The sequence below is a fragment of the Ovis canadensis genome, chromosome 1, assembly GCF_042477335.2.
Source record: "Ovis canadensis isolate MfBH-ARS-UI-01 breed Bighorn chromosome 1, ARS-UI_OviCan_v2, whole genome shotgun sequence".
Classification (NCBI taxonomy): domain Eukaryota; kingdom Metazoa; phylum Chordata; class Mammalia; order Artiodactyla; family Bovidae; genus Ovis; species Ovis canadensis.
In genome coordinates, this window is record NC_091245.1 from 101,298,554 (window position 1) to 101,317,660 (window position 19,107).

At 43.0% G+C, this 19,107-nt stretch overlaps 1 protein-coding gene across 3 annotated transcripts; it reads left to right on the plus strand.

Moving 5' to 3' along the window:
• Positions 1 to 312: 312 nt before the first annotated feature.
• On the plus strand, positions 313 to 13,397 carry MRPS21 (mitochondrial ribosomal protein S21). Of its 3 annotated transcripts, none has more exons than XM_069574175.1 (3): positions 313 to 393; positions 847 to 961; positions 11,614 to 13,397. In XM_069574175.1, exons 2-3 carry the CDS (start codon positions 879 to 881, stop codon positions 11,792 to 11,794), a joined length of 264 nt encoding a protein of 87 aa, XP_069430276.1. In that variant the 5' UTR covers positions 313 to 393; positions 847 to 878; the 3' UTR covers positions 11,795 to 13,397. The 3 variants fall into 3 exon arrangements, with proteins under 3 accessions (XP_069430276.1, XP_069430271.1, XP_069430283.1); XM_069574170.1 differs by having other exon boundaries at positions 354 to 420; XM_069574182.1 differs by lacking the exon at positions 313 to 393 and adding an exon at positions 429 to 528.
• The last annotated feature ends 5,710 nt before the right edge of the window (positions 13,398 to 19,107 follow it).

Genomic DNA, 19,107 nt, shown 5'->3' on the forward strand with positions numbered 1-19,107 from the left:
GGGACGGGGGAGCCTGGTGGGCTGCCATCTATGGGGTCGCACAGAGTCGGACACGACTTAAGCGACTTAGCAGCAGCAGTAGCAGCAGCAGCAGGGAGGCCTGGTATGCTGCGATTCATGGGGTCGCAAAGAGTCGGAGACGACTGAGCAACTGAACTGAACTGAACTGAACTGAACTGAACTGAAGGCAACAAGTACTTTGCTTTGTCAGCTGTAGAGTGCAGGCCCGGGGGTTGGCAGTGGCTGAGGGAACCGAAAATCCCCCTACCCCAGCCAGAAGGTTGCCATGGTTTCTACGTAGCGTCTCTTCCTTTTCGGCTTCGTTGTCCCCATGCGATGACGCAACTTCCGCTTCCTGTTGGGGCGGGCTTCCAGTTGGCTGAGTGCTAAGGGGTGAGGGGCTCCTACTGGGAGGTGAAAGTAAGGCGGTTGTGGCGGGAGGGAGAGATTTAGCGCGGTTGCCCCCTTTCCTAAGCACAGAGAGACTGTGCCCAACTCCCGTCCCAAACCATCCTGGGAACTTTTGCGGTAATTAGGAGAGGGAGGGGGCGCCCGCGGCGCGTCCTAGTTCTTCCGTGCCCGGCCAAATAAATCTCCATCGGTACACCCTGCTACTGTCTCGTTTCTTCCCTGTGGCAGGGTTTGTATTGGCAAAGAGAGCGGGGGAATCTTGATAAAGAGTCACGTGTACCTTCCAGGATATGAGGTCTTGCACGTGTCCCAGTCTCCTGTTCTGAGCCCGTTGCATTTCCAGACCCTAAATAAGCCACGCGGTTCTGTATTCTACTGTGTTTCTTTCTTAGCTGGTCTCTATACTTAACTACCCCTTTCTCCATCGTACTTTAGGTCCTGCAGATTGAAGACTTAAATCCAAGGTCATGGCAAAACATCTGAAGTTCATTGCCAGGACTGTGATGGTACAAGAAGGGAACGTGGAAGGTGCATACAGGACTCTAAACAGGTAACTGGTTGGGAACCGGAATCACGACTAGGCCAACTCTCTTGAGAAGTGGGGTGGTTATTCTATCCCTCCCTCTGTCATTTGCTGTTGATCAGTCGCTCAGTCGTGCCTGACTCTTTGCCACCCCATGGACTGCAGCATGCCAGGCTTCCCTGTCCTTCACTGTCTCCTGGAGTTTGCTCAAACTCAAACTCATGTCCATTGATTCGGTGATGCCATCCAACCATTTCATTCTCTGTCACCCCTTTCTCCTCCTACTCTCAGTCTTCCCAACATCAGTGGGAAGTATTGGAGTGGCCAAAGTATTGGAGCTTCAGCTTCAGCATCAGTCCTTCCAATGAATATTCAGGGTTGATTTCCTTTAGGATTGACTGGTTCGATCTCCTTGCTGTCCAAGGGACACTCAAGAGTCTTCTCCAGTAGAATTCAAAAGCATCAGTTCTTCAATGATCAACCTTCTTTATGGCCCAACTCTCACATCCTTACATGACTACTGGAAATACCATAGCTTTGACTATTTGGACCTTTGATGGCAAAGTGAGGTTGTTTCTAACCAGTGCCAGCCCAGATGTTCACAGTCTTGGAACTTCTCAGTCCCTCAGTTTACTGTCTTAAAAATAAAGTTCTTCCCCAATCCTAACAGTGTGAGGCATATTCATCCACAATCATTCCTTTGATGATGAACCTGAATTCTCCAAGACTTTAGGAAAGAGCCCAAAGGGAAAACCAAGTTATAAAATTGCTAGTGAGCAGGAATATAGTACATGATACATGGAAAGCTGAGCGAGAGATTGGTGTGGGACAAGGCTAATGGAAAAGGTGAACTCAGGTTTGGGATCATAAAGGAGCAAGCAAGTGATGGAAAACTGAAACAGGTTCAGAAAATAGGTTACAACGTAAGCAAAAACATGAAAATAAACTGGCTGAAGTGGAGGAGCTGTATTGAAAGGTTTTGAATGCTAAGTGAAGTCGCTCAGTCGTGTCCGACTCTTTGTGACCCCATGGACTGTAGCCTATCAGGCTTCTCCGTCCATGGGATTTTCCAGGCAAGAGTGCTGGAGTGGATTGCCATTTCCTTCTCCAGGGGATCTTCCCGACCTGGGTTGATCCCTAATAAAGTTATGTTTTCTAAAGAAAATAGTTCACTAATCTCTTATCACTAGTTTTAAGGATTTTGACTTTCATTTATCATTTTCTCTCCCCAGTGAAGCAGAGTTTAGAGAAACAAAAGCTTATTGAATTGAATTATATGAAAGAGATAATACATGAGCTGATCTTCTGCCTTAAGGCCACTAACGTGGTTGCTTTATTAAAGAAGTAAGAGAAGCCTGGGAAGATTAAGTTATATTCCTTGGGTTACAATTATTGAATGGTTGAAAGGAGTATAAAACACACACATTTTTCCAGTGCAGTTTTCTTTGCTCCATGTTATAGATTACTTACTAACTTCTGTGGAAATGGGGAGACCTATGGCAGTCATTCTCCAGTTAAGAATTCTTATATGATTAGGTTTAAATGTAGATGGGGTTCTTGGGGACTGAGAAGATAAATGAAAGAGAACCTACTTCTTAGTGAAGCAGAGAGTTTTCAGTGTGGAGGGCGGAAGACCATAGTAGGTGAGGACAAAGATGCTGTCAGAAGCTGTGTGACTGAGAAGCAGTTGCAGGCTCAAGATGATTTGTATGTCTTTTAAAAGAGTCAGCGTCTTTACCTCTTATGGTGTCTGAGCATGCCAGTCATATCCTTGAGTAGAAGGTATTCCTGCTGTACTTTCACTTAAGTTGAAAGGATAACAGGGCAAGTAAGATAATCCTATTTCATGTTTCTCTATAACTGTTCATTCTAGACTCTTCTATTTCAGATCTTTAAGTGGCATGTCTGTAGGAGGGTTGAGATGTCTAATGATCTCTGCTCTTACACTGGAAGCACTAAGTGAATATCTTTACAGATTCTGTAGCTAATTAGCTAGTGAGATGAAATGATGAATTTGGGGAAGGAAAGTCTTCCAGATTACCTCACCCTTTTTCTGACTTCTTCCTATAAGTTTTTCTCTGTATGGTTTATTTTGGTGAATTTAGATAGGTTTTATTGTTGTTGTTCAGTCAGTAAACCGTGTCTCTCTCTTTGCAACTCCGTGGACTGTTAACACACCAGGCTTCCCTGTCCTTCACTATATCCTGGAGTTTGCTCAAATTCTTAACCATTGAGTCAATGATGCTATCTAAGCATCTTATCCTCTGCTGCCCTCTTCTTTTGCCTTCAAGTCTTTCCTAGTATCAGGGTCTTTTCCAGTGGGTCAGTTCTTCACATCAGGTAACCAAAGTATTGGAGCTTTAGCATCAATACTTCCAATGAATAGTTAGGGTTGATCTCCTTTAGGATTGACTGGTTTAATCTGCTTGGTTTCCAAAGGACTCTCAAGAGTCTTCTCCAGCACCACAGTTCAAAAACATCAATTCTTAAGCACTCTGTCTTCCTTATCCAATTCTCACATTTGTACATGACCACTGGAAAAACCATGGCTTTGACTAGTCAGACTTTTGTTGGCAAAGTGATATCTTTGCTTTTTAATACCTGTCTAGGTTTGTCATCGGAGAAGGCAATGGCACCCCACTCCAGTACTCTTGCCTGGAAAATCCCATGGATGGAGGAGCCTGGTGGGCTGCAGTCCATGGGGTCGCTAAGAGTCGGACACGACTGAGTGACTTCACTTTCACTTTTTACTTTCATGCATTGGAGGAGGAAATGGCAACCCACTCCAGTGTTCTTGCCTGGAGAATCCCAGGGACGGGGGAGCCTGGCGGGCTGCCATCTGTGGGGTCGCACAGAGTCGGACACGACTGAAGCGACTTAGCAGCAGCAGCGGCAGCAGCAAGTTTGTCATAGCTTTCCTTCCAAGGGGCAGCCATCTTAATTTCATGGCTGCAGTCACCATCCACAATGATTTTGGAGCCTAAGAAAATAAAATCTGTCACTGCTTCCATATTTTTCCTCTTCTGTTTACCATGAAGTGATGGGACCAGATGCCATGATCTTAGATTTTTGAGTGTTGCGTTTTAAGCCAACTTTTTCAGTCCCTACTTTCACCTTCATCAAAAGGCTCTTTAGTTCTTCACTTTCTCCCATTAGAGTGGTGTTATCTGCATATCTGAGGTTGTTGATATTTCTCCTGGCAGTCTTGATTCCAGCTAGTGTTTCATCTAGCCTGGCATTTTGTGTGATGTACTCTGCATATAAGTTAAATAAACAGGGTGACAGTATACAGCCTTGTACTGCTTTCCCAATTTTGAACCAGCCAGTTGTTAAGGCTCTAATTGTTGCCTCTTGACCCCGAATACAGGTTTCTCACAAGACAGTTAAGATGGTCTGGTATTCCCATCTCTTTAAGAATTTTCCACAGTTCATTATGATCCACACAGACAAAGGCTTTAGCATACATAGTCAATGAAGCAGAAGTAGATGCTTTTCTGGAATTCCTTTGGTTTCTCTCTGATTCAGCAAATGTTGGCAGTTTGATCTCTGGTTCCTTTGCCTCTTCAAAACCCAGCTTGTATATCTGGAAGTTCTTGGTTCATGTACTGCTGGAGCCTAGCTTGAAGGATTTTGAGCATTACCTTGCTAGCATGTTAAATTGTACAGTAGTTTGAACATAACTTTGGCATTGCCCTTCTTTGGGATTGGAATGAAAACTAACCTTTTCCAGTCCTGTGACCACTGCTGCCTTTTCCAAATTTGCTGACATTGAGTACAGCACTTTAACAGCATCACCTTTTAGGATTTTAAATAGCTCAGCTGGAATTCCATCACCTCCACTAGCTTTGTATGTAGTAATGCTTCCTAAGGCCCTCCTGAAGGAGGAAATGGCAACCCTCTCCAGTATTTTACTCCTTTAGCTGCCTTTGTGTATGTCTCTCTTAAATTCCGGCTTCTCTTTATTTTTCTCATATTTTTGATAATAAGTTGCATGTTCTGCAGTTTAATTACAGCAGTAGGTATGACAGCAAATGAGAAGAAAGGAAGGTGGTTAAAGCTTTAGCATGTTTAGAGCACAAATATAGTCTTACAAAGGAAATAGCCTATGTGTCTGCCCAGTGAGATCGCCACAGAACGCTTGTTATATAACCAAGGGCCCTCATTGGTGCCCTGAGATGAAGAGATGGAGAATGAGGGTTGCTAGGAAGCCCTGCATGATTGGCTGGCCCCCAAGTAAGGAAAGTCAAGTACTCTGGAAGTGTGCCCAGTTGACCCCTTTTATTCCTGGTAGGAGAGCTTCTGGGCCCATTGAGTTGTCCTGTGTACACACTGGTCCTGACAGGCTGGCTACAGTGACGTGTGTCTGCCACCCTCAGATTCCCCCAGCTAGGGCAGCTTAGCTCCTTTTACATAATCTGTTGAATTTCACTGAAACTGGCAGCTGCCTGTCCTGCAGTGTTATGTTGCCAGGCACCCAAACTCCAGGCTGATCTGTTTACTGTGAGCCTCTTGGTCTGCTAGTCCTTGAACTACCTGTGGAAGCAGAAGCATCATTACTTCTATTTACTTCATGAGTTCTACAAAGCTCTTCCTACATCCTTGTTTATTAGAAATAAGTAGATGCCTCTACTCTAGGGATTCTGAAACATTTGAGGATAATATGTGCTATTTTCAGGATAACTAGAAAGTGCAGGGTGAGGAAGGAAATCCTCACCTGGCACCTTGGAATTTATTTGATATGTGTTTTGGAAATAGAACCATCCAAGGAATACCATTTAGCAACCTCATCATTATGTTAGGGGGCGCTGATCTTTTCATTTTTTTGCCCCTTCCTCTATTCTTATATTCCTTTGATACTTTTGTCTTGTTTTTCTTTTTTGCCTGACCACACAGGCATTTACTTGATAAGATGATCACTTTTGTCTGTTTCAGAACCCTTTCGAAACTCCAGTAGGATACCTGAGTCTGTTTCTCAACTCTTCCTTTTGCAGTTCTCTTTCATAGTACTTTTAAACTGTCCTTGTCATTCCAGTAGGCTCCTCTTCCTAGGTGAAGTCATATCTAGGGTCTCTGTTCTTTTCACCTGAAAGTGTAGTGTTACTCACTTAGTTGTGACCAACTCTTTGTGACCCCATGGACTGCAGCCTGCCAGGCTCCTCTGTCCATGAGATTTCCCAGGCAAGAATATAGTGGGTTGCTATTTTCTTCTCCAGAGTATCTTCCCACACCAGGGATTGAACCCGCATCTCCTGCATTGATGAGTGGATTCTTTACCACTGAGCCACCAGGGAAGCCCAAACAAAGCTTAGACAGAAGTAAATAGTTGTTTGGATCAACGCCTTTCCCTTAGTGTGCCATGTCTTCTTCGCTTGCATCTTTTTACTCTAATTAAGGAGTCTGGCTCAGCTTTTTTCCTCTTTTATTTTCTCCTTGCCTGTAGGCACTGCAGTAATTTGTCTTTTGAACCTCTGTGGTTTTTATTGGAGAAGCAGAGTGCTGTTATAAAGAACTGCACTGAAGACCTGAATTCTACTTCTAGTTCCATTTCGTGATCTTGGGCGGGTCAGCCTCACTGAACTTCAGTTTTCTAAACTGTAAAGAGATGCTGGGGACTTCCCTGGTGATCCAGTGGTAAGATCTCGAACGCAGCACAGTGCAGCCAAGAAAAAAAAGATGGTGTTACCTGCTTAATCACTTTCATAGAATTATGATTAGGATCATGGATGTGAAAATGCTATCTAAACTCTAACGTGCCATTTTAGTAAAGGTAGTGTTGTGGCCTTCTGAGCTAATACTCCCAAGAACTGTGTCTGTTACAAAGTAACTTAATCTCTTGAGCTGTGGACATTTGTCAGTCACCTAGAGCAGCACTCCCCGACCTGTTTGGCCCCAGGGGCCAGTTTCACCGGGGACTGGGATGGGGGATGGGTCAGGCGGTAATTCAAGCAATGAGGAATAGCAGATGAAGCTTTGCCTGCTCATCCACTGCTCATCTGCTTTGCGGCCCGGTTTCCTAACAGGCTTTGGACTGGACCAGGGGTTGAGGACCCCTGACCTAGAGGATTCATTTTTGTCATACATTTACTGATATTTGCTCTTTGCCGGTATTGTATTAAATGCAAAAATGAAAGACTTAATCTGTAACCTTAGAAAGCACACAGCCCAGTAAGGGAGATTTTAAAAATTAAACCAAACATGTCCAAATACACTGTCTGATCAGTGTTTTAACAGTGTACTGTGGCATTGGTTCTCCCTGGACCATCAGCTACAACATCACCTGGGAGCTTATTAGAAATGCAAATTCTTAGGCTCCACCTTAGACCTGTATGAAGTCAAAAACTGGAGGTGACACAGTGATCTGCAGGTTTTTTAATTTTTAAAAATTATTTATTTGGGGCTGCACTGGGTGTTTGTTGCTGCATGTGGGCTTTCTCTAGTGGCTGCATGTGGGGGCCACTCCCTAGGTGCGGTGCACAGCTTCTCGTTGTTGTGACTTACCTTGTTGTATAGCGTGGGCTCTAGGACTTGCAGGCTTCAGTAGTTGTGGCTCACAGGCTTAGTTTCCCCGCTTCCCAGACCAGGGATCGAACCCCATATCCCCTGCATTGGCAGGCAGATTCTTAGCCACTGGACCATCAGGAAAGTCCCAGCAATCTGTGTTTTAACAAGTTTTCTAGGTGGCTATTGCGTGAGTCTCAGACTTTAGTTTGAGAACCACTGTGCTTTGGGAACAGAGGGAAGGCATGATTAATTTCTCCTGTATCAGTTTACAAATGTTATTACCCATTGGTTTGGGCCTTTGAAGAATAAATAGCATCTTATACAACAGAAAAAGAAAGGAATAGGGTTTCCCTGGTGGTCCAGTGGTTAGGTGTCTGCCTTGCAATGCAGGGGACACAGATTTGATCCCTGGTCTGGGAGGATCCCACATGCCTTGGGGCAACTGAGCCCACGCGTTACAACTGTTGAGCCCACATGCCTGCGAGCCCTAGAGCCTGTACTTCACGACGAGAGAAGCCACTGCAATGAGAAACCCACACGCTAAGGCTAGAGTGGCCCCTGCTTTCCACAACCAGAGAAAGCCTGAGCACAGCAACGAAGTTGCTTTTTAAGTTTTTTTAAAAAGGAATCTTTCTAAAGAGAATTGCGAACAAATGTAAAAAATAGATATGTAATGTGTTTGGAGTAAACACATAGTTCAGTGTGACTAGACAGGCTTTTTAGGGCAAGTTTATATTAAAGATAAAGCTAGAGAGAAAGGGAGGATGAAGCTCAGTTGTTTTGGGCTTTGAGCTTAGACTGCTGCTGCTGCTAAATCACGTCAGTCATGTCTGACTCTGTGCGACCCCATAGACGGCAGCCTACAAGGCTCCGCCATCCCTAGGATTCACCAGGCAAGAACACTGGAGTGGGTTGCCATTTCCTTCTCCAATGCATGGAAGTGAAGAGTGAAAGTGAAGGCGCTGTCATGTCTGACTCAGCGACCCCATGGACTGTAGCCTACCAAGCTCCTCTGTCCATGGGATTTTCCAGGCAAGAGTATTGGAGTGGGTGCCATTGCCTTCTCCAGAGCTTAGATTAGTGGTTTCCAAATGTGCACTTTGCAATTACTAGGGGAACTTAACAAACCCTGCTCATGTCCCTCCCTACTTGTAATTTAATTGGCCTGGAGTGTGGCCTAGGGTTTGGAATTTTTAAAAGATCCCCAGGTGATACTAATGTGCAAACAAGTGGGAACCACTGGGTTAGACTGTTTTGTTTATTGGGAACAATTTTTCTTTTTTTAACATCAGAGTGACATGCTCTGATTTGTTTTAGGACAAGAATTGGTGTAGGGAAAGAGAATGGAAATAGGGCAACCTGTTTATCCTTCACAATTCAAATAAAGTGTCCTTTAGGAAGCTTTCATAACCACCTTATCCTCAAGTCCTCTCCTGTGGGCTTCTATAACAATATTTCCCTTATCTTTGCATCTGTCACACTGTATTGTAATTCTTCTGTCTTTACGAGACCACAAGGGTAGGAAACCATATCGAAGTTTGTTTTCTATCCTCAGCATTTAATGCAGTGTCTGGTATAGAGTTGATATTTCATAAATACTTGTTGATTAAATCACCAGTTAGGTGATTATTTCAGTACAGGTATAAGATAAGGATCATAATTAGAGCTGTAGCCATAGGAAAAGAGAGAAGGAAGAGGTCTAAGAACTATTTCAGGTTATAGAATTTATAAGATACTCTAAATGTGGGTGTAGCAAGAAAAGAAGTCCTAGTCCAGGAACATGAGATTTTAGCTTGAGTAACTGGTAATGCCATTAACAGAGAAAGTATAGAGGAGGAAGAATGAATTTTAGTTGGAGATAATAAGTTTGTTTTTTGTGAGGTTTAAGGCAATTGGAAGCATCGGCCTAGCTCTTAAGACTGGAACTAGAGATAATGATTTAAGAGTCAGCAGTGTCTGGGTCAGTTCTCAAGTGTGTCTTTACATTAGAATTACCTGTGGGGTCTTTTAAAATATACCCAGTATATAACCCCACTATAGATCAATTAAATCAGAATCTCTGAGGAATGGGACCGAGGTGTGAATACTTTTTAAAGGCTCTTAAGGAGATGCTTCTGTTGTGCAGCAGGGTTGAGGTCCATGTTATAGTTAAAGGGAATCATGTAGAACCGAAAAGGAGGAAATTTACAGTCAGAATCTGGAGCGATATCAACATTTAAGGGTAAGTTGAGGAAGAAAGCCAGCATTGGAGACCCTCTGTAGGCAAAGGTATTGAGTCTTTGGTGCCCTCCTTTTCTACTGTACAGCTCTAGTGTTGGATCCACTTCTGGGCATGACTATGTTTTCAATAGAACCCAAATTATCTGCTCCTTCCACCTCTGGGAGTTTGAGGCAGTTCCCTTGCGTCCCATCTCCCTCCCATTAAAACCTAGACAAACTGATCTTACAAATCAGCAGGAGTCTAAAAGATCCCAAAGGACAGTGGTGCCCATGTCTATTCACATTTGTCATGTACCCAAAGCTCAAATCTTTTCAAGCTCATGTTCAATCTATTATTGTTCCCTTGGGCTTCTGGTATAATATAGCAGCAATACATAGGGTTTCCCACCGAGTAGGAGTAGGTAGTTTCTCTTATTTTTATTTCCTGCTTCTTCTGTCTCCCCTCTAATTATGTGCTTAGTTGTTCAGTCGTGTCTGACTCTGTGTGACCCCATGGACTACAACCCGCAGGCTCCTCTGTGCATGGGAATTCTCCAGCTGAGAATAGTGGAGTGGGTTGCCATGCCCTCCTCCAGGGGATATTCCCAACCCAGGGATCGAACCAAGGTCTCCTGCATTGCAGGCAGATTCTTTACCGACTTAGCCATCTCCAATTGTGTTTCTGACTGACTTTTTACATGTAATGAAAGGAAAGAGTAGCCAGGAATGGGGTCATGTAAACAATGCAAGATTGGAGGGCAGCAGCAGCAGGTGCCTCCAGACTTCTCAGGACCAGCTGATGATGGGTTGAGAGGGAGAGACAAATTGCAGATTGGAGCCAGAGCTCTCAGGAGCCTCAGGATAAGGTAAGTAATAGAATAAGCCCCTGTGTCTTCTTGGCTCAGTGAGAGAACAAAGAGGTGATTTTGAGGTATGCATGTTATGAATCCAGCAAGAGGAACTGTTGAAGTAGTTAGGTGGGCAGGAAAAAAACCAAACTGAGCTAAATGAAGATGAATAAAATACACTTTCTGCCTTCAAGGATTTTCAGTCTAAGGGGGGAGACATCTGTTAGACAACTAACAGAATGGCAAAATGAAATAATCTCTAAATAGGTGTTCAGCAAAGCAAATTATCTTCTCTCTAAGATGAGAAAGGTTTGTGGAGAGATGGTATCTGGATTTGGCATCAGAAAGATGTGGAAAATCTCCCAAGGGGAAAAAAAATGTGGAAAACCTCGAAGGCTGGCAGTTTGGAGTTGTGGATGGCATTCTAGGCTGAAGAAGCAGCCTTGAGTTAAAGACCTGGTATTAAAAAAAAAAATAGCTCCTATGAACACTTAAAAAAAAAGACTCAGTATTCATGTGTTCAGGGAGTAGTCAGATGTGTGGTTGGAGCATGTGGTACATGGGAAAAACATGGTTGAGGCTCTCATTTTGAAGCTTCTATCTGTATCACTGCTGTGATAAGGGCCTCTTCTTTCCCTGTATGAAGTAGGCCCAGAGATTTCTCAAATGTTCATAATTGAGCTGCATCAGCTCTTAAACACAGTAGGGGTGGAACTACATTCTCCTCTTAAGGACCAGGTAGGAATCACCTCTAATTATTTTTTTGTCCTACTGCAAATGACTTGTCCCATTTGAAGATTCTGAAATGGTTGAGACCATTGGTTGAGACCCCCCTTGCCACTGCCATCTCTCTCAGGTGTGTTGTGGTAGGAAACAAAAATGGTTGAGAACATGATAATGATGATAAACTCCCCAAGAACAAGGACTGTATAATTAATTGCCTTTTTGTTTTCCCACATATTACTATCTGGGGCCTGGCCTGTATATGTAGGCAGTGAATGCTGGATTGTCACCATTGCACTCATTTTTAGAGATACCAATTGTTTGGTCAGTTGACTTCTGATCATTGTGAAACTGGAAAAGAATAACAATGAGCCCAAGCCTCTAACTTCATTGCGTGTCCTTATACAGAATCCTTACCATGGATGGGCTCATTGAGGACATAAAGCGACGGCGGTATTATGAGAAGCCTTGCCGTCGGCGACAGAGGGAAAGCTATGAAACCTGCCGGCGGATCTACAACATGGAAATGGCTCGCAAGATCAACTTCTTGATGCGAAAGAATCGGGCGGATCCGTGGCAGGGCTGCTGAGGCCTGTGGTTAGGAGGCCCAGTATGAAAACCCTTATCAGTTGTCTGTACCTCTTTTCTCCTCCAATCCCATTTACCTTTCTTAAAATAAACTCAATCACATATATACAAGAAGCAATTCCACTAGTCAGCAGTGGATACTCTCTTTCATTAAGTCAAAAGACAAACTGAGTCAAAAAGTAGTCTAGGGATAGAATGTTGGTTGCCAAGGGCTGGTTTGACAGGAGGGGGATGGGAAATTATTGTTTAATGAGTGTGAGTTTCAGTTTGGGAAGATGAAAAGGTCTGGAGATGGATGATGGTGGAACTTGCACAACAATGTGAATGTATTTAATCCCATGGAATTGTACGCTTAAATGGTCAATTATGGTAAATTTTATGTTTTGTATATTTTACTGTAATTTTTTAAAAAGCAGTCTGAGGTGGGAAATTTTTCTCAAATGTAGTAGAGTATATCTCCCATGTTCTAACTAATTTTTATGAAACTCAAAGCAAGATCTTATGACTGGAAAAGGATCTAGTCCTCTTTACTGAACTGCCTTCCAACTGTTGGCAGGCAGTTCAGTAGAGGGAGAGGAGGCATGAATGTGTTTGAGGAAGTTCCACTTCTGAAACACCCATCAGCCAGAGGAGTAGAGAGCTGAAACCCTTCCCCAGAAGAATCTTTAAGACAGTCTTAACATTTACCCCTGTTTTGTCGTTTCTTTAGTTTTCCTAAAGGAAGCTAATGGAGGGTTGGTAGAAATGAAAGCAGTAGATGGATGGTAGGAAAGAAGGAATGGGGGAGTGTTAAGAGAAAGCCAGAAAAACCTACAGTGGTGGTTCTCAAAATGCGATCTTCAGATCAGCAGCATCACCTGAAAAACAGCTTGAAATTTTAAGTTTTAGACCTACTTTAGACCTTCTGAATTGGAAATTGAGGTTGGAGCCCAGCAGTCTATTTTAACAAGCCCTGCAGGTGATTCTGATAATATTTGAGAATCATTGCCCTATAGTACTCAAAAGAGATTCCAGGTGGAGGTTCTGACTGCCACCCCTCCCTCTCCTCAGCAGGCACTTCCAGGTGAGAGCTGGGGCAGCTGACCACTATCGGAAGACCAGCTGCTCTGCTTCCTCTCCTGTTGTGTTTTTTCTGACCTTGGTCCCCTGACAGTCATGCCTGCTAGTACAAAGACAGTTAGTGCCAACCCCCGTAGAATGCAAAGGGTAGTCACCTCTCCTGACCCTGACTGGAGCCCTCTCAGCATTAAAAAGTTAAGTAAAGAGCAAACTGCCTCACCTCCTACCTCTCCACATCACTAGTGCTCAAACATTGCCCCCTTGTGGTACAGCAGCATGACTTCAGATTTCTTCTGGTTTTAATTGTCTCAGTGTTTTTTCTCGTTTTCACGATAACCATATTTATTGATTAAATATGTCATGAAACAGTTTTCTACAATCTCATTTTCATAAGAAATATTTATACTTCTGAATCTGATTGAACCTTTCAGTCTCTGAATTTTGTCTTCAGTACATCACTTTTGAATGATTTTGAGCCATGGCATGGTATCGTCTGCCAATTGCTGTTGCTAAAGAATAAAGACCTGGCTTCTGCCAAAATGAAAGATAGGAGAACTGGGTCTGTCACTTGTCAGCATTTCCCTGAGGCTAAAGTTGTTTCTGTCTTCCCTGCAAAATACTAATGGGTGGCTAAGGTCTGGAATTCTCTGAAATTATCCCCTTTTGTCCTCATCTCCAGTCCTGACCGTCTGCCATGTTCCCTGGAGCAGTGAACAATGATGGGTTGTAGCAGGTAGCCAACTGAAAAGGCCTCGTATGTGAAAAGGGAGTAGCTGGCTGGCTGAAGTCCTAATCAGCTTGTGCGTCGTGGAAGGAAGAAAGACCTTCCACTCCCTGCTCTGGAAGCTAGAAGATACCTCATGGTCACTTAATGAATAGGGATTGTCCTAATCTTTTTATTTCTGCATTAGCTTTAGAAGAGGGGTGGTTTAGTACCTGTTGCATTTCCAGGTAGCGTTAGTGGTAAAGAACCTGCCTGCCAATGCAGGAGACGTAAGAGATGCAGGTTTGATCCCTGGGTTGGGAAGATCCCCTGGAGGAGAGCATAGCAACCCACTCCAGTATTCTTGCCTGGATACTCCCAAGGACCGAGGAGCCTGGTGGGCCACAATCCATGGGGTCGAAAAGAGTCGGATGTGCCTGAGCATACATGCAGCACGGCTTAGTATTTACACAGTTACAGGATAATAGATTCAATAACTCCTGCCTTGATCTTAGGCATCTTTGCCCTCTCTTAGATGTCCACCTGATTGCCTCTGGCAGGCCTGTTCTGATCATAATTTAAGGATCTGATCTTTAGTGCTCCAGAAACAGCTACCTCTTTAAAATCGGACTCTGTTGAGTAACACTGACATTGCACTTTAAAGTTTTCAGAAGTGCTCTAAGTACAAAATAAGTATGCCTATGGGTTAACTGAAAATACTAAGGAATAAAAACTCACTAAACAAGTAAAGTAATAATGGATTACTGTATTAAAATAAGGTAGTTGAAGGAAAAGGAAAAGATTGGAACTTCTAGTATGTGCCAGCTATCTAATATACCTAGTTTTTTACATAGTCAAAAAGATCTAGATTCAGTCATGACCTTGGCAAATTATTTACATAAATTCTAAGAATTTAAATCTATCTGATTCCAAATAATGGAAATAAAATCAGTTCCTAAAAACCCATTTCCCTACGGGGAGTTGAATCCAGGTGACTGAAAGCACTGAACCTAAATTTGCAACTACAGAGTTGGAACTCATTAACCCATTTAACAGACTTTTTGGAGTGACTATTTGGAGCTGCAAGAGTCAGACAAGACCTAGCGCCTAATCTACAACCACCATTTATGTGAGACATTAGTTTTAAATATTGTAGATAAAATGAGCAAATAGGCATGAGTAAGTTGAGCAAGAAGCACCTTCAGTTTGTTACTCAAAGCCAAAATTTACTCATTGTTTCATGCTGCACCATCAGAGAAGGTTGATTTTAGTGCATTTTTCTCAAATTTATTAAAAGCCAGACTTTAAATACAAAAATCTTGTGTTCCCTGGGAAATTCTAATAATCTCCTTAAAGAATAACTGCAATTTTCCAGTGAACCTATTATCTTAAAATCTTGGAATTTCTTAAACATTTTGTAGTTTTGGTTTTTGTAGTTTGTAATCTGAAAATAACAATTTTTTAAAAGATGGAGAAGCTCTATACAGTCAGCAAAAACAAGACCGGGAGCTGACTGCAGCTCAGATCATGAACTCCTTATTGCAAAATTCAGACTAAAATTGAAGAAAGTAGGGAAAACTACTAGACCATACAGGTATGACCTAAATCAAATCCCTTACGATTGTACAGTGGAAGTGACAAATAGATTCAAGGGATTAGATCTGATAGAGTGCCTGAAGAACTATAGATGAAGGTTCATGACATTGTACTGGAGGCAGTGATCAAGACCATCCCCAAAAAAAAGAAATGCAAAAAGGCAAAATGGTTGTCTGAGGAGGCCTTACAAATAGCTGAGAAAAGGAAAGATATACCCATCTGAATGCAGAGTTCCAAAGAATAGCAAGGAAAGATAAAGCTTTCCTCAGCAATCAATGCAAAGAAATAGAGGCAAACAACAGAATGGGAAAGACTAGAGATCTCCTCAAGAAAATTAGAGATACCAAGGTAACACTTCATGCAAAGATGGGCACAATAAAAGAAATGGTATGGACCTAACAGAAACAGAAGATATTAAGAAGTGGCAAGAATACACAGAAGAACTATATAAAAAAGATCTTAATGACTCAGATAACTATGATGGTGTGATAATGCACCTAAAGCCAGACTTCTGGAATGTGAAGTCAAGTGGGCCTTAGGAATCATCACTACAAACAAAGCTAGTGGAGGTGATGGAATTCCAGTTGAGCTATTTCAAATCCTAAAAGATGATGCTGTGGAAGTGCTGCACTCAATATGCCAGCAAATTTGGAAAACTCAGCAGTGGCCACAGGACTGGGAAAGATACTTCTCATTCCAATTCCAAAGAAGCAATGCCAAAGAATGTTCAAACTATCACACAATTGCACACACCTCACACGCTAGCAAACTAATGCTCAAAAAATTCTCCAAGCCAGGCTTCAATAGTACATGAACCAAGAACTTCCAGATGTTCAAGCTGGATTTAGAAAAGGCAAAGGAACCAGAGATCAAATTGCCAACATCCGCTTGATCATTGAAAAAGCAAGAGTGTTCCAGAAAAACATCTTTATTGATTACGCCAAAGCCTTTGTATGGATCACAACAAACTGGAAAATTCTTAAAAGAGATGGGAATAGCAGACCACCTTACCTGCCTCCTGAGAAATCTGTATGCAGGTCAAGAAGCAACAGTTAGAACTGGACATGGAACAACGGAATGGTTCCAAATTGGGAAAGCAGTATGTCAAGGCTGTATGTCAAACTGTCACCCTGTGTATTTAACATATATGCAGAGTACATCATGAGAAACACTGGGCTGGAAGAAGCACAAGCTGGAATCAAGACTGCAGGGAGAAATATCAATAACCTCAGATATGCAGATGACACCACCCTTATTGGCAGAAAGTGAAGAAGAACTAAAGAGCCTTTTGATGAAAGTGAAAGAGGAGAGTGAAAAAGTTGGCTTAAAACTCAAAAAACTAAGATCATAGCATCCAGTCAAATAGATGTCAAATAGATGGGGAAACAATGGAAACAGTGAGAGACTTTATTTTCTTGGGCTCCAAAACCACTGCAGATGGTGATTGCAGCCATGAAATTAACAGACACTTGCTCCTTGAAAGAAAAGCTATGACAGACCTAGACAGCATATTAAAAAGCAGAGACATTACTTTCCCTACAAAGGTCCATCTAGTCAAAGCTATGGTTATTCCAGTAGTCATGTATGGATGTAGGAGTTGGACTATAAAAAAAACTGAGCACAGAAGAATTGAGGCTTTTGAACTGTGGTGTTGGAGAAGACTCTTGAGAGTCCCTTGGACTGCAAGGAGATCAAACAAGCCAATCCTAAAGGAAATCAGTCCTGAATATTCACTGGAGGGACTGATGCTGAAGCTAAGGCTCCAATACTTTGGCCACCAATGTGAAGAACGGACTCATTGGAAAACACCCTGATGCTGGGAAAGATTGAAGGTAGGAGACAGGGACGACAGAGAATGAGATGATTGGATGGTATCACCAACTCGATGGACACAAGTTTGAATAAGCCCTGGGAGTTGGTAATGGAAAGGGAAGCCTGGCGTGCTGCAGTCCATGGGGTCACAAAGAGTCAGACATGACTGAGTGACTGAACTGAACTGGACTACAAAATGTGGAAGGCTTATGAAGTTAAAAGCCACAACATTATAGGTACATTAGTTATTTGTCAATAATTATATTTTGGAGCTGGCAAGAAGTAAGGTTGTTTGTTTTTTTGTGTGTTTTTTGGCTGCACCAGTCAACTTGCTCGATCTTAGTTCTGATCCTGGACTTCAGCAGTGAAAGCACAAAGTCCTGACCACTGGACCACCAGGAAATCCCCAGCGGTACTTGTTAAGTAAGGGTCAGCTGGGGGTCAGATTTGTTGCCTGGTTACAAGGGAAGACCCTGAGACTGTAAGTTGCAGCTGGCATGTATTGTTCTGAATATGACTAGTGGTGTTCTTGGGTCTGGTATAATTCAAAGAAGAAAGTTCAAGTTCTCAGTCAGGCAGAGATGTGTCTGAAACCAGATCCTTAATGGCCTCCCAGCTACATTTTTGTATATCTGAACTATGATTCAGTTCAGTTTAGTCGCTCAGTCGTGTCCGACTCTTCTCAACCCCAAGAACCGCAGCACACCAGGCCTCCCTGTCCATCACCAACTCCCAGAGTTTACTCAAACTCATGTTCATTGAGTCGGTGATGCCATCCAACCATCTCATCCTCTGTTGTCCCCTTCTCCTCCTGCCCTCAATCTTTCCCAGCATCAGGGTATTTTCAAATGAGTCAGCTCTTTGCATCAGGTGGCCAAAATATTGGAGTTTCAGCTTCAGCATGTCCTTCCAATGAACACCCAGGACTGGTCTCCTTTAGGATAGACTGGTTGGATCTCCTTGCAGTCCAAGGGACTCTCAAGAGTCTTCTCCAACACTATAGTTCAAAAGCATCAACTCTTCGGCTCTCAGCTTTCTTCACAGTCCAACTTTCACATCCATACATGACCACTGGAAAAACCATAGCCCTGACTAGATGGACCTTTGTTGACAAAGTAATGTCTCTGCTTTTTAATATGCTATCTAGGTTGGTCACGGAGAAGGCGATGGCACCCCACTCCAGTACTCTTGCCTGGAAAATCCCATGGATGGAGGAGCCTGGTGAGCTGCAATCCATGGGGTCACGAAGAGTCGGACCCGACTGAGCAACTTCACTTTCATGCATTGGAGACCGAAATGGCAATCCACAACAGTGTTCTTGCCTGGAGAATCCCAGGGACGGGGGAGCCTGATGGGCTGCCACCTATGGGGTCACACAGAGTTGGACATGACTGAAGCAACTTAGCAGCAGCAGCAGCAACAGGTTGGTCATAACTTTCCTTCCAAGGAGGAAGCATCTTTTAATTTCATGGCTGCAATCACCATCGGCAGTGATTTTGGAGGCCCCCCAAAGAAAGTCAGCCACTGTTTCCCCAACTATTTGCCATGAAGTGATGGGACCGGATGCCATGATCTTCGTTTTCTGAATGTTGAGCTTTAAGCCAACTTTTTCACTCTCCTCTTTCACTTTTATCAAGAGGCTCTTTTGTTCTTCTTTACTTTCTGCCATAAGGGTGATGTCATCTGCCTATCTGAGGTTATTGATATTTCTCCCTGCAATCTTGACTCCAGCTTGTGCTTCCTCCAGCCCAGCATTTCTCATGATGTACTCTGCATATAAGTTAAATAAGCAGGGTGACAACATACAGTCTTGATGTACTCCTTTTCCTATTTGGAACCACTCTGTTGTTCCATGTCCAGTTCTAACTGTTGCTTCCTGACCTGCATTCAGGTTTCTCAAGAGGCAGGTCAGGCGGTCTGGTATTCCCATCTGTCTCAGAATTTTCCACAGTTTATTGTGATCCGCACAGTCAAAGGCTTTGGCATGGTCAATAAAGCAGAAATAGATGTTTTTCTGGAACTTTCTCTTGCTTTTTCAGTGATCCAGCAGATGTTGGCAATTTGATCTCTGGTTCCTCTGCCTTTTCTAAAACCAGCTTGAACATCTGGAAGTTCACAGTTCATGTATTGCTGAAGCCTGACTT

Excerpts from the sequence above, each read along its gene's own strand:
- MRPS21 (XM_069574175.1), top strand. The coding sequence starts at position 879 with ATGGCAAAACATCTGAAGTTCATTGCCAGGACTGTGATGGTACAAGAA. Across the intron at positions 962-11,613 it reads GCATACAGGACTCTAAACAG|AATCCTTACCATGGATGGGC; the intron begins GTAACTGGTTGG and ends GTCCTTATACAG.